This window comes from Chlorocebus sabaeus, chromosome 25, assembly GCF_047675955.1.
Source record: "Chlorocebus sabaeus isolate Y175 chromosome 25, mChlSab1.0.hap1, whole genome shotgun sequence".
NCBI lineage: Eukaryota > Metazoa > Chordata > Mammalia > Primates > Cercopithecidae > Chlorocebus > Chlorocebus sabaeus.
The window spans coordinates 3,236,774-3,263,203 of record NC_132928.1 but is presented as its reverse complement, the minus strand read 5'-3'; the positions used below and the strand labels follow the sequence as shown (position 1 = coordinate 3,263,203).

Sequence of the window (26,430 nt, the reverse complement as noted above, 5' to 3'; positions counted from 1 at the left end):
CTAACATATTTGCCTTTTCATATAATTTATGCAATACTGTAAATTACAAAAGTAAGTTCCATTGCCCTTAAACTATGGAATTGGTGCTTTTACTTACTCAACACAAGTGAGTATACACGTCTTAGATGTCAGGATGAGTAAACACGGAAAGGTGAGGCAATGCCCTAGGGTGGGTGTCAGGCAGGGTACTGCACATGTACGCTGTGTTGGTCACATCCATACATAAAGGTACCTTCATGGCTCTTAAGACACATATAGAATAAACTCTGCAGGACGGGGGCTACCTGAACACTGAGTATCCGGGCTGGATGATCTCAGGAAAGGTCCACAGCCACCTGTGGTCCCAGGGGAAGGGGCCAACCCTCTGACACGGAAACACTTCCAGGGGTGGACACACCGGTGGGGGGGCGGGGAGGACAGTGAAGATCACAAGTGCCCGTAGAGGCAGGAGCTGTGACAGGACAAGATCAGAAGCTGGGGCAAGAAGAAGGGGCCTTGGACCACACCGTGCCCAGCCCGAGCCCTCCCCCGGCCCCGGGACAGGCGAGTTACATAACCCCGGCGGGCGTCTCTCGGCGCCGGGCGAGTGGTGCAGGCGGCGAGGACAGCCCCCGCGCCCGGGGGCCGCTCTTCCCCCCACCTCGGCTGGGGGCCGGAGTCGGGCCAGGGGAGCAGCCACCGCCTCCGCCTGGCACAGGCTGGACTCCCGGGCTCTCGGTTTCCGGCCCTGGCGCTCACACAACCCCAGAAACCAACACACAGACACCATAACAAAGGCGGCGACGCGGCGGCAACACCGGAGTGGGAGGACTAGGGGACCACGGTGGGGCTGGCAGTCAGCCCACCTGCCCAGCGGAGGGCACGGCCGTCCGTCCCGGCCGGTGCAGCCGTGGGGCAGGCAGCAGGCGGGAAAAGGCGGGGGTGCTTTGAGGTGCTACTCACTCTCGTCAGGCAACTGGTCGAGCTCCGCCATCTTGAACGAGCCGCGCCGCTTTTTCAAAGGCTGCCCGCCGCGGTGCATTGTGGGGCGGAGACTGTCTTTGCGAGGGAGGTTCGAATGCGGAGCTCGCTGCCCGCGGCGCTGCGCCGCGCTACTCCCGCCGCGGCTGGCTGAGGCGGGCCGGGCTCCGCCCGCGCCTGCCCGGGGAGGAGGTGCCGCCGAGGGGGGGCCGCACCTCGCCCCTCCGCCGCCGCCTCCGGCCGAGCAAGGCGGGAGGAAGGGAGAAAGGAGGCCGCGCGGCGAGGCCCGGCGCCGGAGCGCTGGGGGAGCAGCACCAGCTCAGGAGTCCCGCTCGGGCCCCGCTCCAGGCGCGTGTTCCGCGGCCCGCGCTGCAGCTGCGGGAACTGCAGGCTGTTTGTTCCGAGTGGAGAACTGGAGGGAAGCCCTGGCAGGGGGAAAGAAGCCCTCGGTTCTGGGTCGCATTGCCCGAGGGGGCTCTACGCAAAGTGAAATATTCACGGTTCCCGAAACCCACGTTGCTCGGGCGCCTCCGTCCCCTCACTTTTCCCGAGAGCGCCGGCCGCAGCAACCCACTGCGCGTCGCGACGTCCGGGACTCGGCCCCAGCGGCCCCTCGCCAGCCGGGCACGCCTTTCCCAAATGTTGGAAGCTGAGCTGCGTGCAGCCGGGGAGCGAGACCTTGAGAGGTCATGAAGTTGGTCATTTAGGCCGACAGCTAAAGAACTGTTCTGCTCAGCTGTTTCATCTATTCGACACTAGATCGTGCAGTGGGCTGGCAGAGAATTAGGAAAGGAAAAACAGGAGGCTTCGAGAGGATACAGAAAGGAACAGTGACACTACAAGGTGATAAACTACCTGATCAAATGTTACGATGATATTGGACGAGAATTCAACGAAATTGAAAGAAGCCCTAGGAAAAAAATTCACAATATCTGTAACACTTTCCAGTAATAAAGCACTGTTGCTTTTCAAAAATTCATTTAACAAATGTCAATGAGCTCCAAACCTTTTCTCCAGGAATTTATGGGTTTGGAGGAATGGGACCGCTAAGCAAACATGGGTGAATCCCGGGAACTACAAAGTTAAAAGGCGGTATACTAAGATGACACAGAGGCCCGCCCAGGCTAAGGAGTTGAACTTGCTTAGTGCACTGGAGCAATGGAAAATTCTGGTTTTACCTAAAGAGGGGGGTATGTTTCTATTTGTGTTTTCGAACAAAAATATGGGAAATGGATTGGTGGGGGACAAGATGAGAGCCTAGAAACCAGTCAGGAAGAAGCTTATTTGGGGCATACAAAGGACAGAAGAGAGATGACTGCACTGGTAGCTAGAGAGGTGCAGAGGGTGGGCTCTGGAGCCCCAGGGCCTCGATGGGAAGAATCCAGATGGGCTGCTAGTTGTATAATCTCCGGCACGTTGGTTTCCTAACCGAATTCTCTGTGCCTCAGTTTCTTATCTGTAAAATGCAAGTAAGAGTTGTTTTGAGGGCTAAATGATTTGATAGATGTAAGGACCTTATAATAGCTGCTAACACCCATCAGTTAGCCACTGCCACCACCATCACCACAGCATAGGCAGTATTAGAGAGAGGTGGCAGTATGCACTTCACCTTTCAAGACGTGGAAAATAAAGGATTGGGTGAGTCACTGGGTGTGAGGAGAAGGAAGTCTCATTGCTGATGCCAGCTTTGTGCCTTGGGTAACTGGGTGCTGCTATGCTAAGGTAGGAGGGAGAGCAGGGAGGGTGAAAGTTCAGTTTTACAAAGTAATCCTTCAGAGCTAGCTTAACCTCTCCTTTGCCTTCTAAACACACTCGGATCTGCTCTCTAAGAAGATTAAAACACTGGTCCTTGTTGTCAGCACCTGGGGGGCGGGCTGCAGCAGCTTGCACTTCACTATCAATTTGGAGAGGAGATCAAGAAAAGGTCAGCCCTTTAAGAATGAAAGAATAGAAATTTAAACATGAGAGGCCAGGCGCGGTGGCTCACGCCTGTAATCCCAGCACTTTGGGAGGTCGAGACGGGCGGATCACGAGGTCAGGAGATTGAGACCATCCTGGCTAACACGGTGAAACCCCGTCTCTACTAAAAACACAAAAAATTAGCCGGGCGTGGTGGCGGGCGCCTGTAGTCCCAGCTACACGGGAGGCTGAGGCAGGAGAATGGCGTGAACTCGGGAGGGGGAGCTTGCAGTGAGCCGAGATTGCGCCACTGCACTCCAGCCTGGGCGACAGAGCGAGACTCCGTCTAGAAAAAAAAAAAACATGAGAGGTTATGAGTGGGAGAAGCAAAAGCCTTGTGTGAATATCATGATGGTCAAGGTGTCATTAGACCAAGGCAAACCTGGTTTTATTATGAGGCAGTTTTCATGTACACGCAACAACACAACTACTGTTTAAATCAATGTTTTTAGACCCTTCCCCAATAATCTGCCTTTTAAACAAAAACTCTAAGTGACTCTTCTCATAAATCCAAAGCCTGAAGCTGTATCCTAGCCCCAGATCTAGCACTTAGCTGTGTGATCGAAGCCAAGGCACACCTAACTCTTCAATAAGGTTTGTTATTGAATATTTATGACAGATGTTACAAGGATTGGCTTACTTGATTCTCCCAACAACCTGGTAATTTGTCCAAAGACAATGGCAAGCAAGTACTAGAAGCAGGAATCTAGCCCACTTTTCGGTGCCTCAGTGACTCCCTCTGTGATGGGAGGATTACACGTATGTTTTTGTCCATTTGTGCTGCTATAACAAAACATCTGAGACTGGGTAATTTATAGAGAAATTTTTTTTTTTTTTTTTTTTTTTTTTTGAGACAGAGTTTTGCTCTTGTCACCCACGCTGGAGTACAACGGTGTGATCTTGGCTCACTGCAGCCTCTGCCTCCTGGGTTTAAACAATTCTCCTGCCTCTGCCTCCAGAGTAGCTGGGATTACAGCTGCCTGCCACCACTCCTGGCTAATTTTTGTATTCTTAGTAGAGAGACAGGATTTCACCAGGTTGGCCAGGCTGGTCTTGAACTCCTGACCTCAAGTGATCTACCTGCCTCAGCCTCCCAAAGACTTGAGATTACAGGCACGAGCCAGCATGCCCAGCCAACAACAATAATTTATTTATCACCGTTTCAAGCGCTGGGGAAGTCCAAGATCAAAGTGCCAACGTTGGTGTCTGGTGATGGCAGCTGTCTGTTTCCAAGATGGTGCCTCATTGCTCCATCCTCTGGAGGGGATGCATGCTGTGTCCTCACATGGTAGAAGGGACAGAAAGGCAAGAGAGCACTTCCATCAACCTTGAGCCCTTTTATAAGGGTATTAACCCCATTCAGGAAACCAGAACCCTCATGACTTAATCACCTCCCAGAGGCCACACCACTTAATACTGTTGCATTGGGGATTATGTTACAATTGAATTTTGGAGGGAAAACCATCATTCAAACCATAGCAACATGCGACACGGGTATTAAATTTCCTGCAATCACTTATTCCCATTTAAAATGATGTGACTGTGTGTGTTGTTTGCTTTTTTAAAAAAACAAACCATGGTATGGATAAGGTCATCAAGTCATGAAAAACCTAAATAAAAATACACCATAAGAAACATCTCATGTACCTCATAAATATATCCACCTACTATGTACCCATAAAAATTCTAAAAAATTTTTTAAATACTGTAAGAAAAATAAACATGGCCACATTTTAGAAATATCCGGTTTGACCATTTCTAGTCCTGTGGTCTATTTATCAATTATTGGGTTGGATTATTTTTGTGAAAACAGTTGCAATGACTAAAGATAAAACGTGTGTGTCGGGGGCCTAGTGCAGTGGCTCACACCTGTAATCCCACCACTTTGGGAGACTGAGGCAGGTGGATCACCTGAGCACCTGAGATCAGGGGTTTGAGACCAGTCTGACCAACATGGTGAAACCCCGTCTCTACTAAAAATACAAAATTAGCCAGGAGTAGTGGCTTGCGACTGTGATCCAAGCTACTTGGAAGGCTGAGGCAGGAGAATTGCTTGAACCCAAGCAGTGGAGATTGCAGTGAGCTGAGATCACACCACTGTACTCCAGCCTGGGTGAAAGAGTGAGACTCCGTCTCAAAAAAAAAAAAAAAAAAAAAAAAAAAAACAGTGTGTGTGTATATAATATGTGTGTGAATGTTTTTATAAATACTATTGATAAACTTGGGAATTTGAGTTAGTAATGAAAAAATAAAGACAATTCAGCTTGCCTTGCTTGAGTATCTCAGCCAACAATGAGGTAAAAAGGCTCTCCAGCCTATACATATATATATTTTTAAGTTATGTTGCTGGTGGGACTGCACACTCAGCACTTCCTCTTCCAGCATCCAAGTACACCAGGAGTACTGATGGCCCCAGGATCTAGGTTCAAATTGCAGTTCACCTACTTCCCTTGTGTGTATTCTTGAACAAATTACACTCAGTAGTAGTTTTTAGCTTTCTTCTCCCTTTCTTGAAGGGTTATTAGGAAGATTACATGATATATTATAAATTAAGTGCCTATCAAGATCTCTAGTGACTGTTGGTATCTTTCCTTAATGAGAACCCCTCTTTTACAACATAAATATTCTCAAAAATGTGCCCAATGGCCCTCCTGGTAATTCCCTTCAGAATCCTCTCCCTGAACTCCCTGAGACGGAGTTCAGAGCAGTGGAAACAGGCACGAGGAGTGAGAGCAGAAGACATGGGTTCTAAGCCTTGCTTTACCTCTTGTGAGCACCATGATCTTGGACAAGTCATTGAACCTTTCTGCCTTTGTCTTTCCCGTTTGGGGAGTGAATATAACTACACTGCCCTATCTAGATCACAATGTGAGAATGCATGTCCATAAAATTGAGATAATAAAATAAAATTCTCTACATGTGCTAGATACTATGGATAACATCCAAGTTTAGTGGAGTTTAGTATGTTACACTACTCTAATGAAAACTATAGGCCGGGCGTGGTGGCTCAAGCCTGTAATCCCAGCACTTTGGGAGGCCAAGACGGGCGGATCACGAGGTCAGGAGATCGAGACCATCCTGGCTAACACGGTGAAACCCCGTCTCTACTAAAAAATACAAAAAACTAGCCGGGCGAGGTGGTGGGCGCCTGTAGTCCCAGCTACTCTGGAGGCTGAGGCAGGAGAATGGCGTGAACCCGAGAGGCGGAGCTTGCAGTGAGCTGAGATCCGGCCACTGCACTCCAGCCTGGGCGACACGTCTTTAAGAGCTCTTAACACTCACCAGGAAGGTCCACAGCTTCATTTTTGAAGTCAGTGAGACCAAAAACCCACTGGAAGGAACCGACTCTGGACACGCTGGCCTCAAAGGATCCTCCTGCCTCAGCCTCCCAAAGTGCTAGAGCCACCATATCCAGTCCACTGTACAGGGTTTCATTTTGGGTTGATGAAAATGTCCTGAAATTGACCAGGTGTGGTGGCTCACGCCTGTGATCCCAGCACTCTCGGAGGCTGAGGAGGGTAGATCACCTGGGGAGAGGAGTTCAAGACCAGCCTGACCAATACGGTGAAACCCTGTCTCTCTTAAAAATACAAAAATTAACCAGGGGTGGTGGTGGGCAGCTGTAATCCCAGGTACTCGGGAGGCTGAGGCTGGAGAATCACTCGAACCTGGGAGGTGGAGGTTCAGTGAGTCGAGATCATGCCACTGCATTCCAGCCTGGGCGACAGAGCAAGACTCCGTTTCATAAAAGAAAAAAACAACGTCCTGAAATCAACCGTGGTGATTGCACAACTCTGTGCCTACAGTAGTCCCCACTTCTCCAGAGTTTCTCTTGCCATGGTTTCAGTTACCCCTGAACCACTGAGGTCCGAAAAGAGATGAGTACAGTGTAAGATATTTAGAGACAGAGTTACAATATACAGTAACTTTTATTACAGTATACATTTGTTACAGTATATTGCTGTGATTGTTCCATTCTGTTTTATTATTTTTTTTGAGACGGGGTCTCTGTCATCCAGGCTGGAGTGCAGGGGTGTAGTCATGGCTTACTGTAGCCTGGACCGCCCCAGGCTCGGGTGATATTCCTACCTCAGCCTCCACAGTAGCTGGGACCACAGGCATGCATCACCACACCCGGCAATTTTTGTTTATAGAGTTGGGGTTTTGCCATGTTGCCCAGGCTGATCTTGAACTCCTGGGCTCAAGCAATCCGCCTGCCTTGGCCTCCCAAAGTGCTGGGGTTACATGCCTGAGCCACTGTGCCCAGCCTGTTCTATGTTATTATTAGTTATTGTTAATCTCTTAGCTAATTTACAAATTAAACTTTATCATAGGTATGTAGGTATAGAAAAAACAGTATATATAGGATTCAGTACTATCGTCAGTTTCAGGCATCCAATGGGGGTCTTGGAATGTATCCTCCAGGGTTAAGTGTGAACTATATACAATAGTATATACTAAAAACTATTGAATTGTATATTTTAAATAGGTGAATTGTGGTATGTGAAGTATAACTCAATAAAGGTGTTACAAGGAAAATCTTGTTTTCAGACTTTAGGTTTTATCCCAATCTAAAATCTTAAGTAGTCATTTTGTATTAGACCCATTCCTAGGTACTTAATGAAGATGTGAAGTCAAAGAGAGACTCTGCTGGGCAATTTTATTTATTTTTCGAGATGAGATCTTACTGTGTTGCTCAGGCTGGACAGCAGTGGCACAATCACAGCTCCTGCAACTTCAGCCTCCCAGACTCAAGCCACATCCTCCCACCTCAGTCTCCCAAATAACTGCAACTACAGGGGTACGCTACTACAGGGGCACACTGCTATTTTTTGTAGAGACAGGGTGTTGCCATGTTGTCCAGGCTGGTCTAGAACTCCTGAGCTCAAGCAATCTGCCCTCAGTCTCCCAAAGTGATGGGATTACAGGCACTTGGCCTGTTCAGAATTTCTTTCTTTTTTCTTTTTATGTTTTGTGAGACGGAGTCTCGCTCTATTGCCCAGGCTGGAGCGCAATGGTGTGATCTCAGCTCACTGCAAGCTCCGCCTCCCAGGTTCACGCCATTCTCCTGCCTCAGCCTCCAGAGTAGCTGGGACTACAGGCGCCCGCCACCACACCCGGCTAATTTTTTGTATTTTTAGTAGAGACAGGGTCTCACTGTGTTAGCCAGGATGGTCTCGATCTCCTGACCTCGTGATCCACCCACCTCGGCCTCCCAAAGTGCTGTGATTACAGGTATGAGCCACTGCGCCCGGCCCAGAATTTCTTAAATGAATTAGCAAATATAAGCTAGAGGAGCCCACCAGCCCAGGCTACCCAGGGAGGAATACCTTGTCATCAGAACTGCCCAAACCAGAAAGATTGGATGACTCAACACAGTGCAGATTTGTGAATTCTAACCCAGAAAGATTACCCCTTCAGGACACGTATGTGTCCAAGGAAACATTAAGAGTTCAATAGCCTGGGCAACATAGTCAAACTCTGTCTCCACAAAAATTATCTGGGCAAGGTGGTGTGTGCCTGTAGTCCCAGCTACTCAGGAGGCTGAGGTGTGAGGATCAGTTGGGCTGGGGAGGTTGAAGCTGCAGTGAGCTATGATTGCACCACTGCAGTCCAGCCTGGGAAACAGAGCAAGACCCTGTCTCCAAAAAAAAAAAAAAAAAGAGGTTTATAGTCATCAATTCTGCTTTCTCTTCATAACCCCTAGTATTCTAGGCAATTTAAAATTTAATAGGGTACAATTATCCAGTAGTCGGCCAGCAAATACTTATTAAGCACCTACTATGTGGTAGGAACTAAGGTTGCAAAATTCAGTGTGATATAGTGCCTTACTCTTACAGAGCTTTCAGGCTAATAGAAGATAGAGACACATGCCATAAGCAATTGCAATAGTTTGACAAGAGCTACCCTAGAGCTGAGGTCAAGATACTGTAGGAGCATAGTGGAGTGTGGGGTGTAGGGTAGGAAAAGAACTATTTTTTCCTTGATAATCACTGGGTTTGTGGCTGAAGCCCCTATAACAAAAGATAAACAAGAAAAGTATACACATTTATTTATTTAAGTTTCATGTGACATGGGAGACTTTAAAAGGAAACAGGGCTGGGCACAGTGGCTCACGCCTGTAATCCCAGCACTTTGGGAGGCTGAGGTGGTCTGATCACCTGAGGCCAGGAGTTTGAGACTAGCCTGGCCAAGATGGCAAAACCCAGTCTCTACTAAAAATACAAAAATTAGCCGGGCGTGGTGGTGTGCGCCTGTAATCCCAGCTACTTGGGAGGCTGAGGCAGGAGAGAATCGCTTGAACCCGGGAGGCAGAGCTTGCAGGGATTCGAGATCAAGGCACTGCACTCCAGCCCAGGCGACAGAGCAAACCTCTGTCTCAAAAAAAACAAAAAAAGGAAATAGCCCAAAGAAACAGGTAAATCTGTGTATATTTTATACTAAGTTTGATGGAGAAGTGGATGGTCATGGGAAAATACAATTGGATAAAAAGTATGATCTAATGTTAATAAACTGTGAGGGGACCACTTAGCAAGATCTATTTGTTCCAATTTTTCTTTGTGTCTCTGTGTGTTCAGAGATAAGGATGTCCTTTTCCTCTAGGTATAGGGAGGGACCTCTCCAATGAGGTCTCATGACCTGCTTCAAGGGAGAAGGCTGAGAGGAAGATGAGAATGACCTACTTGCTTCTGCTGTTTTCTCAAATACCAAAGTGCCGTATTTGTGGGTAGGATGTCCTAAACTTATTCAGAGGTTGGTAGGGGTTGAGGTAAGAAATGTTTTCCAGTCTTTGAATTGAGACCTGAAGGCTGAGTAGAAGTTAGAGAGAGGAAGTGGAAGAAGAAAGTACTATGATTGGCAGAAAGTCATGTGTAAAGGCCCAGGGCAAAGAAAGAACATAGCTTTTATCCCAGGAACTTTACGTAGTTGAGGATGGTTGGAGAGTTTAAAATTAGATGTGGCAAAAGGTAAGACTCAAGAGATAAACAGGGGCCTCACAAATATAGAGGGCTTTTGAAACCTTTCCTGAAGTGCGTTTTGATACCTATGGAGGTGCACCACTGTTAGGGTTCTCTAGAGAGAAAGAACCAACAGGGGATGATTAGATAGATAGATAGATAGATAGATAGATAGATAGATAGATAGATACTAGATAGATACATGTACAGACAGAGGAGAAGGGATTTATTAGGGAATTGGTTCACATGATTCTGGAAGCTGAGAAGTCCCATGACAGGCCATCTGCAAGCTGGAGACCCTGGGATGCTGATATTGCGGCTCAATCCAAATCAAAAAGTCTTAAAACGAGGGATGCCAATGGTGTAATTCTCAGCCCAAGCCCCAAAGCCTGAGAACCTGGTGAGGTGGTGCTCATGAAAGCCCTAGAGTCTCAAGGCTGGAGAGCCTGGGGTCCTGATATCCAAGGACAGGAGGAGAAGAGTATGTCCCAGCTCCAGGAGAGAGAGGAAATCCTTTTCTCTCCTTTTTTCGTTCTATCTTGGCCCCGAGCCAACTGGATGGTGCCCAGCCACACTGAGGGAAGATCTTCCCCTCTTAGTCCACTGACTCACAAGCCAGTCTGCTCTGGAAACCCAGACAGACACACCGAGAAGGAATGTTTTACCATCTCTCTAGGTGTTCCTTAATCCAGTCCAGTTGACACCTAACCTTAACCATTACAGCCACTGAGATCTCCAGCCTCCAACTGCTGCCCCTAAGCTCTGCCACAGTATTCATATCAACACCACGCTCTCCCCAGGCTGCTCCTAGCCAATAACTGTGCATGGCCGAGCTGCTCAAACCAGGCCATATCCATGCCTCCTCTAATGGGCTGTCTTGGTTGTGGGGACTCCTGTGTGGTCTGGTCAGAATAGGCTGCACGCTTACCTGTGGAGCTGCCTGGAGCCTGATGGTGACCCTTGGCCAACACTATGGAATATATCAAATGATGTTCTGTAACCATCAGTCTGTGGATTGTTTGGGGAACAGTACATACTGGCCTATCAGCATTGTTTAATAATTGTTTCTTTGATGGAGCCTGGAGGATTTCAATATTAAGGCTGGTCACGGAGCTAAAACATGCCTACGTGACCAGTTCACTCTAAGAGATCCCACCATGAGTGAACTTTGGACTTCCTGGTATATACACACATGACGGTTCAAGACCTGAGCATGTAGCACATCCAGTGGGAGTCAGCAGAGGAAGGACAAAGAAGCCTGTGCCTGAGATCTCTAGCCCCTTCTTTGCATAACTTTGCCTGCTGTTACCATACTGTATCCTTTACCTGTTAAAAACTGATATGTGAGGGCTGGGTTGGGTGGCTCACGCCTGTAATCCCAGCACTTTGGGAGGCCGAGGTAGGTGGATCATGTGAAGTCTGGAGTTCAAGACCAGCCTAGCCAACATGGTGAAACCCTGTCTCTAATAAAAATACAAAAATTAGCTGGGCATGGTGGTGCACACCTGTAATCCCAGCTACTCGAGAGGCTGAGGTGGAAGAATTGCTTGAACCAAGGAGGTGGAGTTGTGGTGAGCCGAGATCCGCCACTGCACTCCAGCCCGGGTGACAGAGCGAGACTCTGTCTCAAAAAACAAAACAAAACAATGCAAAACTGATCTGTATGAGTATAGAAACTGTTGGAGTCCTGTGAGTCCTTTCAGCAAGCAAACATGGAAGGTAATCAGAGCATGATGGACACAGTCCCCCATTGGCCTAGCCAAGATTTTCGCAGAGCTGCACTCTGTTCCGAGGCTCTCCCTGCATACTCCTGCTGTCTCTCTGCTTTATCCTTCAAAAGCATTTCCCTGAATAAATAAATCAATCTTCTGCACATCTGATTGCGTCCTAGCCTCTGCTTCTCAGAAAACTTGAACAGGAACAGGGTATCAAGAGTGGCTGGAAAAGCACACAGTTTAGGATTGACTAATTTCTCACCTGGCTGGCAAGGAGTATCCCATCCCAAGTGGAATGTGGGGCACGGATAATGCCTGATTCAAGGTGGCCCAAAATATCCGAGCGGAGGGGAACACCTTTGCTGGTGAGATGATTCGGGCATTGAAAGACAGGGGAAAGACACTGCTTTAAAAGACAGTGGAGTTGGCTGGTTGTTAATGCCCTGTATAGGAATAATGAAAAGCGAGAGTTAAACACATACCAGCTAAGTGGAGAGCCAGAGCCCTTACTGGTAGCTTACAAAGAGGTCATCATTGCCTTTACCAAGAGTGAACACAGCTGAGGAGCAAACTAGGTCTTAATGTTACTGAACGGAATTGGGGTCCGCTTGCCTGGTGCAATAAGGCCAAAACAACCACACTGAGGTTTGCAGCAGGAGAAAGGAGAGAGTCTATTTGCAGAGTGCCAAGTGAGAATCAAGCAGCTCTTGCTTAAATCTTGACCTCCCTGATGACTTGAAAGTAAGGACGTTTTGTTTTGTTCTTTGAGATAGGATCTTGCTCTGTCACCCACGCTGGAGTGTGGTGGTGCAATCATAGTTCACTGCAACCTCAGACTCCTGGGCTCAAGCGATCCTCTCATTTCAGCTAGGGCTATAGGCATGTGCCACCATACCTGGCTAGTTTTTAAATTTTTTTGTAGCGATCCGGGGCAGGTATGTGTGTTTGGGCGGGGCTGGGGGGGGGGGGTCTTGCTATTTTGCCCAGGCTGGTCTTGAACACCTGGCCTCAAGAAATCCTCCTGCCTCAGCCTCCCAAAGTGCTGGGATTACAGACGTGAGCCACTGTGCCTGGCTCGAAAGAAAGAATTTTTAAAGGTAGAGGTAGATTTTAGGAAAGCAGAAGTTACAGGCAAAGTCATAAATCAATACATGGAGATTATACACTGGTTTGGCGGCCTAAAAGGGTGGGATGTCTTGAAGTGGGGGCTTACAGGTCACAGATAGACTCAAGATTTTCTGATCTGAAATTGGTTGAGGAAGAGAAGCTTTGTTTAAAAATTCGGGGTCAGCAGCAAAGAATGTTAGCTCTGGCTTGTGGGCGTGACCTCCTCCAGGCCCCTCAGGAAGAAATTGAGAACAAAGATAGTGGGCAGAGTTCAGTTCTCAGCTCCCTGTTCTCTGAGGTCTAACATGCCAGCAGATCCATTTGGTAGGGGTTTGAGTTCCTGAAAAATAACTCAGAGACGTATGTTAAGATGTCATCTTTAGTTTCTGTAGGGGAACCAAACATCCTGTGATTCTAACTACTGTTTTAAACTACCATTACCTTCTTATCAAGTTGCTTATTTACTTCTCAGGACTAGCTAGGAGCCTGGAATTTCCCTTGAAGGAATTCAGGATTTTCCTTTATTTCCATGCTCAGGTGCCTAAAGGCCTCAAAAAGGGGTGGTCCCTGCTCCCTCTCATTAATAGTTAAAGTCATTGAGTTCCAGAGGCATTTAAATGCTCAGCCAAGGCTGGGCACGGTGGCTCATGCCTGTAATCCCAGCACTTTGGGAGACCAAGGCAGGCAGATCACTTGAGGTCAGGAGTTCAAGACCAGCCTGGCCAACATGGTAAAACCCAGTCTCTACAAAAAATACAAAAATTAGCTGGGCCTGGTGGCACGCGCCTGTAATCCTAGCTACTCGGGAGTCTGAGGCACGATAATCACTTAAACCGGGGAGGCGGAAGTTGCACTGAGCTGAGATCACACCACTGCACTCCAGCCTGGGCAACAGAGTGAGACTCTGTCTCAAAAAAATAAGTAAATAAGAATAAAAACTAAATGCTTAGCCAAGACAAGTTGTTTACACAACCTCAGAGCCCTGGTTGAGAAAACTTGGGAACCTGACACTTAGGAAGGAGACATCCGGGGATGTGCCCTAAAGGATTTGGCTCTGCAGACTCAAAGGTTACAGAGGTATCCAACCTTCTCCATTAAAAGATAGCACTCCCCGGCCATGCGCAGTGGCTCACGCCTGTATTCCCAGCACTTTGGGAGGCCAAGGCGAGTGGATCACAAGGTCAGGAGATCAAGACCATCCTGGCTAACATGGTGAAACCCGTCTCCACTAAAAATACAAAAAATTAGCTGGGCGTGGTGGCAGGCGCCTGTAGTCCCAGCTACTCTGGAGGCTGAGGCAGGAGAATGGCGTGAAACCAGGAGGCGGAGTTTGCAGGGAGCCGAGATCACACCACTGCACTCCAGCCTGGGCAACAGAGCAAGACTCCGTCTCAAAAAATAAATAAAATAAAATAAAATAAAATAAAATAAAATAAAATAAAATAAAATCTCCCTGCATGCAGGAAGACCTGCAGAGTTCTCTATCTGACAAAACAATACATTTTCCCCTCAGGAGCTTCCCCCGCCTCCTCTCTTGGCTTCCAGGCTGATAAGCAGGATTAAATTCTATTATAGCATAACCTGGCAAAGACTACGTTGGACTTCATAAGGAAGAAGAGATATCACACCCTCGTGGAGCTTCAAGAATTACCTAGCATGTATTGGCAGGACCAGGACAGTATACCTGGGATTAGATTTTCAGGGTTGTTAATTAGAAAGACCAGAATATAAAACTGGATGAGTGACTGGGTGCGGTGGCTCATGCCTGTAGTCCTAACACTTTGGGAGGCTGAGGCGGGCAGATCACCTGAGGTCAGGAGTTCGAGATCAGCTTGGGCAACATGGTAAAACCCATCTCTAATAATAAATACGAAAATCAGCTGGACATGGTGGCGCACACCTGTACTCCCAGCTACTTAGGAAACTGAGGCTGAGGCAGAAGAATCACTTGAACCTGGAAGGGGGAGGTTGCAGTGAGCCGAGATCATGCAACTGCACACAGCCTGGGTGACAGGGGGAGACTCTGTCTGAAAAACGAACAAACAAACAAAAAACCAAAAAAAAACCAAAAAAACAAAAAACAAACACTAGATGATTGAGAATTCATAGACTTGAGGACCTCTTCTTGGGACACAGGATTTAATGCCTGGCAAGGACATTAAAGGGATGCTGGAGTGTAACTGAGAAGTCTGGAGAAAGCAATGGCCCACAAAGAATGAAGTGGAAATTCTTTAGTTGCTCTGGCGGATGATAGAGGAAGGAATAAAAAGGCTCAGGGAGGGCTGGGGGCGGTACCTTATGCCTGTAATCCTAGCACTTTGGGAGGCTGAAGCGGGTGGATCATGAGGTCAGGTGTTTAAGACCAGCTTGGCCAACCTAGCAAAACTCCGTCTCTACCAAAAATACCAAAATTTAGCCGGGCATGGTGGCGGGTGCCTGTAATCCCAGCTACTCAGGAGCCTGAGGCAGGAGAATCGCTTGAACCTGGGAGGCGGAGGTTGCAGTGAGCTGAGATCACGCCACCGCACTCCAGCCTGGGTGACACTGCGAGACTCTGTCTCAAAAAAAAAAAAAAAAAAAGGCTCAGGGAGATGGGCAGACTGGACTAGATATATTATATGGGGTTAGAAGCCGCACTAAGAGAATTATGTGACTCCGGGAGGCCCAGAGGATATATCATTTGCCAAGACCAGCAGGAATGTGCCGATGGGAAGGATAGCAGCATCGAAGAGAAATTCAGGGGTGACTACTCTGTATGCTGGGTGATAGGAGAGGCAGTCACAGGTTGGGTAATGGGTCCCCACTGAGAGTAACAGAGACCAGGTGGTATGCTTAACCAGAAGTCAGGGGGCCGTATTGACCATAAAAATTGGCAAGGTTGGAAGAACAGCCAAGGGACGCTGATCCACAGGGATATGTGGAAATGGGAATGGTTCATGGAACATGGTGTCTCTAGTGGCAAAATGGCCAACAAGGGTGCTACTCAATATCTATAATCAAAAGAAGGCAAAACTAGAGGGGCAGGAGGCCAAGAGCAATCACCCCAAGAAGCCACTATCCCTTGCCCAGTTCTCAGACCTGCACCAACTTTCAGATCTGGAACTCACTGACTGAACACATGGCCAGGACCCTAAGAGGAAGGGTGATGGCACATGTTTAGTACTGTAATAATTCCCAGCCATTCCCCAATGGGACCACTTATTTAAGTGACTGCACACTGAGGAAAGAGGGATACCCTGATATTTCAAGGGCCATTAGAAACAGGGTCTAAGTTGACATTAATAGTCTACACTGGAAGTCATCATAAACCGTCTTTAGAGTTGGGGAATTCAGGTTGGAGGCAGGTATTAAATAGAATCCTGACTACAGTGTAGCTTACAGCACGTCTAATAGGTCTGTGGACGCACTTGATGGTCATTGCCCCAGTCCCTGATGGGAGAACTTGACAGTTGGAATAACCCCTCTCATTAGGTCCTTGGCTACTATAGTGAGGGAAGGTTAAAAAGGTAGGTAAAAGTCCTAGAAACTTCTCCCTGCTTTCCCCACAAGATATTTAAAAAAAAAAAAAAAAAAAAAAAATTTGGCTGGGCACAGTGGCTCACGCCTGTAATCCCAGCACTTTGGGAGGCCGACGCAGGCAGATCACAAGGTCAGGAGATCGAGACCATCTTGGCTAACACAGTGAAACCCCATCTCTACTAAAGCTAAAAAAAATTAGCTGGGCGTGGCAGCGTGCGCCTGTAGTTCCAGGTGCTGGGGAGGCTGAGGCAGCAGAATGGCGTGAACCCGGGAGGTGGAGATTGCAGAGTCGAGATTGCACCACTGCACTCCAGCCTGGGTGACAGAGCAAGACTCTGTTCCAAAAAAAAAGGCTGGGCACGGTGGCTCACACCTGTAATCTCAGCACTTTCAGAGGCTGAGGTGGGTGGATCCCTTGAGCTCTGGAGTTTGAGACCAGCCTGGCCAATGTGGTAAAACCCCGTCTCTACTAAAAATACAAAAATTAGCTGGGTGTGGTGGTATGTGCCTGTAATCCCAGGTACTCGAGAGGCTGAGGCAGGATAATCACTTGAACCCAGGAGGCGGAGGTTGCAGTGAGCCGAGATCCTGGGCAACAGAGTGAGACTCCATCTCAAAAAAATAATTAAATTATAGGGTGAGGATGGTGAAGATCAAGATGCACCATCAAAGATCTAAAGGGACTGGGTGCAGTGGCTCATGCCTGTAATCTCAGCACTTTGGGAGGGTGAGGTGGGAAGATCACTTGAGCCCAGGAGTTTGGGACCAGCCTGGACAACATAGCAAGACTCCATCTCTACAAAAAATAAAAAAATTAGCTAGGCATGGTGGCGTGCCATTGCACTCTAGCCTGGGTGACAGAGCAAGACCTTGTCTCAAAAAAGATTTAAAGGATGTCAGGTCTGTTGTTTGATGTTTTAAAAAAATCACCCTAAATTTAATATAGATAAGTTTTTTTAGCATTTGGTAAAATCATTCAGCCACACTTGAATGTTCTAAATATTTTCCCATGTTCAACAAACTGATTTAAATGAAGTGATTCCACCACTTAAAGAGAAAAGTCTGTGCAATCACTTTAAACCTTGTAGTTACTTTAATTTCATCATTGAGATAGCAATAGCTCTTAATCTCGCTAGGATCTGGATCCAAACTCACATTCTTCCTCACAAAATGTAATCAATTTTGTGTTCACCCAAATATCATCAGATTGAGCCTTGTGAATTTATCTTAAATAATTAACATCTTCTGGGGAAACTTGTTCCACTGGAATTCCTAATTCAGCTTTTAAAGGCCCCTGTGCTGCCCTTTCTACTCTGATTGCATCATTTTTTCAAGGTCTCTTGGATGGATGACTACAAGTATTGATAAACAACCTGGAAAGGTCATTTTAGTGTATGATCTCGCTTTAGTAGTAGCTGATTTTCTGTGTTTAATAAGATGACACTGGCAGTGTGAGATGGTTCACAGTGGTAATGCCAGCATTTTGGGAGGCTTAGGTGGGAAGATTGCTTGAGCCCAGGAGTTTGAGAGCAGTCTGGGGAATATGGCAAAAACCCATCTCTACATAGAATTCACACCTGTGGTCCCAGCTACTCCAGAGGCTGAGGTAGGAGGATCACCTGAGCCCAGGTAGGCTGAGGCTGCAGTGAGCCGTGATTGAGACCCTGGATTCCAGCCTGAGTGACAGAGTGAGACCCTGTCTCAAAAAAAAAAAAAAAAAAAAAAAAAGAAAAAGAAAAGAAAAATGAAAAAAAAAGTCACTTAAGGTGCAATGCAATAGTCCTTTTTCAATGTTTTCATTCAGGTGAATGAAACAATTTGTTTTGGTTCCATGTCCAGTTGTATTGTCATTGGAATCACTCAAAATATACATCCCTAGGCCGGGTACAGTGTCTCATGCCTGTAATCCCAGCACTTTGGGAGGCCAAGGCGGGTGGATCATTTGATGTCAGGAGTTCAAAACCAGCCTGGCCAACATGGTGAAACCCCATTTCTACTAAAAATTACAAACATTAGCTGGCCGTGGTGGCATGCACCTGTAATCCCAGCTACTCAGGAGGCTGAGGAAGGAATTGCTTGAACTTGAGAGACAGAGGTTGCAGTGAGCTGAGATCATGCCCCTGCACTCCAGCCTGGGCAACAGAGTGAGACACACACACACACACACATATATATATATGGGTATATACACACACACACACACACATATATATATATGGGTATATATATACACACACACACACATATACACATCACTTCCAGAATTGGAAAATTTTGTTCATCAAAATTGTCAATAGTTATTTCAGGCATGATTGAAATATGTGTGTTCTGTCCTCAGTATCCTTGCTCGAGCTACAGCTACGGCTGAGTCAGACAGCAAGAACCAAACACATTCCTCAGGGCTTAAATGTGTCTCCTTCAGGCCTGCAGTAGAATGGTTCACAAGCAACTCCTACCAATGATCTTCTTTCCTATGCCTTGACATACTTGCTGATTCAAGGATAGGAACCTAAATCAAGGAGTCTGTTCCATAGGGACTGGGAAATGGATCCAGAAAAGTGGATTTAATCACTTTCCAAGTGGCTATACCACAACACACAAACCTGTCCTTTCCTTTGGCTATACTTTTCACCAAGGGCTAGAAGCAGCAGAAAAGGCCAGTGCACAAAGGAAAGGTAGTGAGCTCTCAGGAGCCTCCAAGAGCGAAGAGGGAAAAGTTGCAGCAGTGCTCTCTGCCCTGGTTCCATCTCTCCTTCCTTAAGCCCGGCTGTACTCTCACCCTGGGGTTATTTGCAACCCAAGGCCTCACTAACCTATATTTCTATGCTGACATCAAACTAAACTATGCATATATGCAGATGATGGCAAGCAAAGTAGAAAAATGAAAACAGCTTAACTTCTTTAGAGGGTGTGATCATGGATGAATGTTTGTCTTTATTATTATTATTATTGTTAGTTTTTTAGAGACAGGATCTTGCTATGTTCCCCAGGCTAGTCTCAAACTCCTTAGGTTCAAGGGATCCACCCACACCAGCCTCCTGAGTAGCCCAGATTACAGGCATGCACCTAGCAGGGGAGGCATATTCTTTTTTTTTGAGACTAAGTTTTGTTCTGTCGCCCAGGCTGGAGGGCAGTGGCACAATCTTGGCTCACTGCAACCTCAGCCTCGGAGTTCAAATGATTCTCCTGCCTCAGCCTTCTGAGTAGCTGGGAATTCAGGCAGGCATCACCATGCCCAGCTAATTTTTGTATTTTTAGTAGAGATAGGGTTTTGCCATGTTGGCCAGCCTGGTTTAGAACCCCTGACCTCAGGTGATCCGCCCACCTCGGCCTCCAAAAGTGCTGGGATTACAGACATGAGCCACTTCGCCTGGCCGTGGCAATATTCTTTTTTTTTTAAAGACAGAGTCTCGCTCTGTCACCAGGCTGGAGTGCAGTGATGCGATCTTGGCTCACTGCAACCTCCGCCTCCCGGGTTCAAGCGATTTTCCTCCCTCAGTCCCCCGAGTAGCTGGGACTACAGGTGTGTGCCACCACGCCCAGCTAATTTTTGTATTTTCAGTAGACACGGGGCTTGACCATGTTGGCCAGGATGGTCTCGATCTCTTGATCTCGTGATCTGCCCACCTCGTCCTCCCAAAGTGCTGGGATTACAGGTGTGAGCCACTGTGCCTGGCCGGATAATCTTTTTATACCTAAAAATAGTTTGCACTAAAACTAATCTTTAGGCCTGGTGCAGTGGCTCACGCCTGTAATCCAAGCATTTTGGGAGGCCAAGGTGGGTGGATCACCTGAGGTCAGCAGTTCAAGACCAGCCTGACTAACATGGTGAAACCTGGTCTCTACTAAAAATACAAAAATTAGCCAGGTGTAGTGGTGGGCGCCTATAATTTCAGCTACTCAGGAGGCTGAGGCAGGAGAATCACTTGAACCCGGAAAGCAGAGGTTGCAGTGAGCTGAGACCCCGCCATTGCACTCCAGCCTGGGTGACAGAGTGAGATTCCGTCTCAAAAAAAAAAACAAAAAACAAAAACAAATAAACAAAAAACCTAATTTTTAAAAATTGAGGCTGGGCGCAGTGGCTCACGCCTGCAGTCCCAGAACTTCGGGAGGCCAAGATGGGCGGATCACGAGGTCAGGAGATCGAGACCACCCTGGCTAACACGGTGAAACCCCGTCTCTACAAAAAATACAAAAAATTAGCAGGGCGTGGTGGCGGGCACCTGTAGTCTCAGCTACTCTGGAGGCTGAGGTAGGAGAATGGCGTGAACCCAGGAGGTGGAGCTTTCAGTGAGCAGAGATCATGCCACTGCACTCCAGCCTGGGCGACAGAGTGAGAGTCCATCTCAAAAAAAAAAAAAAAAAAAAAAAAAAGGAAACATACATTCAGTAAAGTGCACAAATCTTTAGTGTATTACATCTTGACAATTTGTTTCTTTTTAAAATTAACTATTATTGAGATAAGAATTATATATAATAAAATGTACCTATTTTTAGTGTATGGTTTGATGAACTTTGACATCTATGTATGTATCATCATAATGAAGATATATAACATTTCTACCACCAACAAAATTTCCCTCATACTCCTTTGTAGTCAATCCCACCCCTCCCAGTACTAGGCAAACACTGGTCTGCTTTTTGCCACTATATAGTAGTTTTTCCTGTTCTAGGACTTGACATAAAAAAATCTTACTCTCTCTATATATGTATTATACACACACACTTTTTTGGATCTGGATTCTTTAGCTCAGCAATGAAGTTTTCAAGATCTATTCATGTTGTTGTGTGCTGTGTCTATCGGAAGTTTGCTCCTTTTTATTGGTGAATAGTATTCCCTTGTATGGACAAACCAATTTGCTTATTTGCCTATAGATGGATATATATTTTTTGAGATGGAGTTTTGTTCTTGTCGCCCAGGCTGGAGTGCATTGGCATGACCTTGGCTCACTTCAACCTCTGCCTCCAGGGTTCAAGGGATTCTCCTGCCTCCGCCTCCCAAACTGCTAAGATTACAGGCACTCACCACCATGCCTAGCTAATTTTTGTATTTTTAGTAGAGATGGGGTTTCACCATGTTGGCCAGGCTGGTCTTGAACTCCCGACCTCAGGTGATCAGCCCACCTTAGCTTCCCAAAGTGCTGGAATTACAGGCATAATACATTATATATTATAATATATAATATTATTAATAAAACTATTATTAATAATAGCTATAACTATTATTAATAATAGCTGCTATGAATATTTGTGTACAAGTCTTTTGGGGCTCATGGGATTTCATTCTCTTGGGTAAGTACCTAGGAATGGAATGTTTGGGTCATATGGTGGGTACATATTTAACTTTTTAAGAACCTGCCAAATGGATTTCCAAGGTGGCTGTGCCATTTGACATCCCTATCAATTCTGGGCGCTGTCTTTCCTCTTCAGGGGTTGGTAATGTCAGATTTTTGACTTTTTAAAATGATACACCTATCAGAAGGGCACACACATTGATACTGATTTCTAGATTCTTTTGTGGTCAAATAAAATATTCTATATTGTGGGCCAGGTGCAGTGGCTCACACCTATAATCCCAGCACTTTGTGAGGCTGAGGCGGGCAGAGGATTTGAGGTCAGGAGTTTGAGACCAGCCTGACCAAAATGGTGAAACTTCTCTACTAAAAATACAAAGAAATTAGCCGGGCTTCGTGGTGCATGCCTGTAGTCCCAGGTACTTGGGAGTCTGAGGCGGGAGAATCGCTCGATCTGGGAGGCGAAGGTTGCAGTGAGCTGAGATCGCGCCACTGCATTCCAGCCTAGGCAACAGGGCAAGACTCCATCTCAAAAACCAAAACCAACAGCAAAACAAAACAACTCTGTATTGTGACAGTCTTTTTCATTGTAAGATTTGTTTCATGCCCAGGACATGGACTGTCTTGGTGAATGTTACATTTGCACTTCAAAAAAAAATGTGTTTTTAGCTTTTTTTTTTTTTTTTTGAGACGGAGTCTCACGCTGTCGCCCAGGCTGGAGTGTAGCAGCGCGATGTCGGCTCACTGCAATCTCCGCCTTCCAGGTTCAAGTGGTTCTCCTGCCTCAGCCTTCTGAGTAGCTGGGACTACGGCATGTGCTGCCATGCTTGGCTAATTTTTTTTTTTTTTTTTTTTTTTTTTTTTTGAGAGGCAGTTTCGCTCTTGTCGCCCAGGCTGGAGTGCTATTTTGCCATCTTGGCTCACCGCAACCTCTGCCTCCCGGGTTCAAGCGATTCTCCTGCCTAAGCATCCTAAGTAGCTGGGATTACAGGCATGCGCCACCATGTCCGGCTACTTTTGTATTTTTAGTAGAGATGGGGTTTCTCCATGTTGGTCAGGCTGGTCTCGAACTCCCGCCTTCTGGTGATCCACCCACCTCAGCCTCCCAAAGTGCTGGGATTACAGGCGTGAGACACCTTGCCTGGCCCATTTATTCTTAATCTATTGTCTTTGTATTCAAATTAGATTTCTATATATATAGTTTGATCTCACTCTTTTTTTTTTTTTTTTTCAGACAGGGTCTTCCTCTGTCGCCCAGGCTGGAGTGCAGTGGTGTGATCTTGGCTCACTGCAACCTCTGCCTCCTGGGTTCAAGCGATTCTCTTGCCTCAGCCTCCTGAGTAGCTGGGATTACAGGCATATGCCACCACACCCTGCTGATTTTTGTATTTTTAGTAGAGATGGGTTTCACCATGTTAGTTAGGATGGTCTCAATCTCTTGACCTCCTGATATGCTTGCCTTAGCTGGGATTACAGGCGTGAGCCACCGTGCCCGGCCTCATTTTTTTTTAAAAGGTCAACGAGATACAATTCATTAAGAATAAAAATATATTGTTTTGCCAGGTGCAGTGGCTCATGACTGTAATCTTTGGGAGGCCAAGGTGGTGCGTCATTTGAATCCAGGAGTTTGAGACCAGCCTGCCCAACGTGGGGAAACCCCATCTCTACTAAAAATACAAAAATTAGCTGGGTGTGGTGGTGCATGCCTGTAGTCCCAGCTATTCGGGAGGCTGAGGCACGAGAATCAATTAAGCCTGGGAGGCAGAGGTTGCAGTGAGCTGAGATTGTGCCACTGCACCCCAGCCTGGGTGACCCAGCAAGATTCTATTAAAAAAAAAAAAAAGTTAGCCAGTGTGGTAGCCTGTGCCTGTAAACCCAGCTACTTGGGAGGCTGAGGCTGGAGAGTCACTTGAACCTGGGAGGTAGGGGCTGCAGAGAGCCGAGAGGGCACTGTACTCCAGCCTGGGTGACAGAGGGAGATTCTATCTCAATAAAAAAATAATAATAATAAATAAAAATACATTGCTTCAAACTTAGAATAATTTAATATTTTCTTTGTTATTTCATATGTATCTGGAAATGGGATACATGTTCTCATCCTGTCCTGAGGTAGCATTCTACCAACTGGTACAGGGCTCCCAGATAGAGTCAAAGTGACATTCCTCTTGCAACCATTTCCATTGTCAAAAAAAAATTTTGTTTTCATATATTTCAACAGTAGCTTCAGATTAATACCTCTCAGAAGAATTTCATCCTAAAGCCCAATTTGGTTTAGAGCCTTTAACTGCAAATAATTTCCAGGTGACACTAATGACCAACATAAGGATAACGCAGGTAAAAAACATATAGGTACATTTCAGTCCCATGGATTTCACTTTCATATTTTAAGTCTATCACTTTATACCTTCAGTATCAACATTAAAATAGAACCTAAGAAGATTCCTGTTTGAGCAACGTTCTATATAAATATCTCCACCTCTACCCTACTTGCAACAAAAGTTCTAAATCAGACTAGATTAATTAGCTTTCAATTATAACTGATATCTTTAATAGATTTTTAATATAAAGTTTAACAGCTTTTAATTATAAAACTTATTCTCTTTTTTTTTTTTTTTTTTTTTGAGACGGAGTCTTGCTCTGTCGCCCGGGCTGGAGTGCAGTGGCCGGATCTCAGCTCACTGCAAGCTCCGCCTCCCGGGTTTACGCCATTCTCCTGCCTCAGCCTCCCGAGTAGCAGGGACTACAGGCGCCCGCCACCTCGCCCGGCTAGTTTTTTGTGTTTTTAGTAGAGACGGGGTTTCACTGTGTTAGCCAGGATGGTCTCGATCTCCTGACCTCGTGATCCGCCCGTCTCGGCCTCCCAAAGTGCTGGGATTACAGGCTTGAGCCACCGCGCCCGGCAAAACTTATTCTCAATTATAATTTATAATTTTTTTAATTTAATTTTTTTTGAGACAGGGTCTTGCTCTGTCACCCAGGTTGGAGTACAATGGCACCATCATGGCTTACTGCAGCCTCAACCTCCTGGGCTCAATCAATTCTCCCACCTCAGCCTTGCCAGTAGCTGAGACTACAACTGTATGTCACCATACCTGACTAATTTTTTAAATTTTTTGTACAGACAAGGTCTCACTGTGTTGCCCAGGCTGGCCTTGAACTTCTGGGCTCAAGTGATCCTCCCCCCTCAGCCTCCCAAAGTGCTGGCATTACAGGCATGAGCCACCGCACCTGGCATGTAATTTACAATTAAAAAGACTAGTTCAAGTACTTAGGTTGATAAATCCCATACAACACAAAAGCAAAGGAAATTATTCTCAATAGGCAGAGATACAATTAATTGCAGATATATGGCTTACTAAGATTACTAAAACAGCTCATGCCGTATATTGAAACAAAAACAAAAAAATGCCTGAGGCAAGGAGATTGAGGCTGTAGTGAGCTGTGATTGCCCCAGCCTGGGTGACACAGTGAGATACATCTCTTAAAAACAGAAAAAAAATATGAAAAGAAAAAAAAGTTGTACTGAGATGGTTTTTAAAATAATCTCAGAAAATACAAAAATTATTAATAATCTTTACAGCTTTTGATTACATATCTTCATAATGATAATTTTAATCACAGGTCTCAAATTTTATTGCAAATATATTGCCATTAGGTCTCTAATCGTAGATTATTTTTTGTTGAATATTCTGCTGATAAATAAACAACTGCTTAACATTCCAATAAAACATATTCTCACAATTAACTATGAGACTGGTGCCACCACTGGGAAATGAGCTGAGTTAATCAGCAGTTACATCGACTGTAACGAATCCCAAATCACTTCTTTCTCTAGGTCCGCTGAAGTCATCTAAGTTTTTCAGCTTGATCGGCGAGTCATTGCCACCACATCCGGGATGCTTCCGTCTTTGAAGGCGGTGGTGATGGTGAAAGCAGCTAAATATGAGCGCCGCCATCAGGCTGAGAAGTGGCAGAGAGTTCACCTGCGACACCACCGCGTTCATCTCCCACGACCCTGCGTCCACATGCATGCTTGGGCTCCTGTTTCAGGAGTGTATCCCGTAACTTTAAATATTGTTATGCTACTTTACATATCATGTAAGAACCTTTTAATAATTCAACTCCATTTTCCCTTTGGAACCTTTGTACTATTGTTTTAAGACATTTCATTTCCATTTCCATTAGAAAATTCAAAATATATTTTTATATTTGCTTTAAATGGTTATCTTTTTAGAGAAAATTTTTAAAATGAAAAAAGTATTTTATATTTACCATGTATTTACATCTCTGTATTTCTTTTTTTTTTAAGATGGAGTCTCGCTCTGTCGCCCAGGCTGGAGTGCAGTGGCATGATCTCGGCTCATTGCAAGCTCCGCCTCCTGGGTTCACGCCATTCTCCTGCCTCAGCCTCCCGAGTAGCTGGGACTACAGGCACCTGCCACCAAGCCTGGCTAATTTTTTGTATTTTTAGTAGAGACGGGATTTCACCATGTCAGCCAGGATGGTCTCGATCTCCTGACCTTGTGATCCACCCGCTTTGGCCTCCCAAAGTTCTGGGACTACAGGTGTGAGCCACTGTGCCCGGCCACATATGGTTATTTATTTGTGTAGATCTCATTTTTCTATCTGTCACCCAGGCTGGAGTGCAGTGACACGATCACGGCTCACTGAAACCCCAAACTCCTGGGCTCAAGCAGTCCCTCTATCTTGAGCCTCCTGAGTAGCTGGAACTAAAGGTGTGTGCCACCATACCCAGCTAATTTTTCTCTATTTTTGATAGAGGTTGTGTCTCGCTAGTTGCCCAGGCTTGTCTTGAACTCCTGGCTTGAGGCAATCCTCTCCCTACGGTCTCCCAAAATGATGGGATTGGCTGGGCGCAGTGGCTCATGCCTGTAATCCCAACACTTTGGAAGGCCA

At 46.2% G+C, this 26,430-nt stretch overlaps 1 protein-coding gene and 2 pseudogenes across 3 annotated transcripts in view; all 3 read right to left on the bottom strand.

Moving 5' to 3' along the window:
* The window catches only part of LIN9 (lin-9 DREAM MuvB core complex component), an 86,652-nt gene extending 85,177 nt beyond the window's left edge, over window positions 1-1,475 (bottom strand). For 2 of the 3 annotated variants that reach the window (XM_007988266.3, XM_007988267.3), the window contains exon 1: window positions 943-1,337. In XM_007988266.3, coding sequence (XP_007986457.1) covers window positions 943-1,021 — 79 coding nt within the window. In that variant the 5' untranslated portion in view covers window positions 1,022-1,337. Of the gene's footprint in view, window positions 1-942; window positions 1,338-1,459 lie in introns of those variants that run through there. The other variant, XM_073011474.1, reaches the window with a different exon arrangement.
* Window positions 1,476-17,195: 15,720 nt separating this feature from the next.
* LOC119619711 (isopentenyl-diphosphate Delta-isomerase 1-like) lies at window positions 17,196-18,092 on the bottom strand (annotated as a pseudogene).
* Window positions 18,093-18,728: 636 nt separating this feature from the next.
* LOC119619710 (signal peptidase complex subunit 3-like) lies at window positions 18,729-25,517 on the bottom strand (annotated as a pseudogene).
* Between the last annotated feature and the right edge of the window lie 913 nt (window positions 25,518-26,430).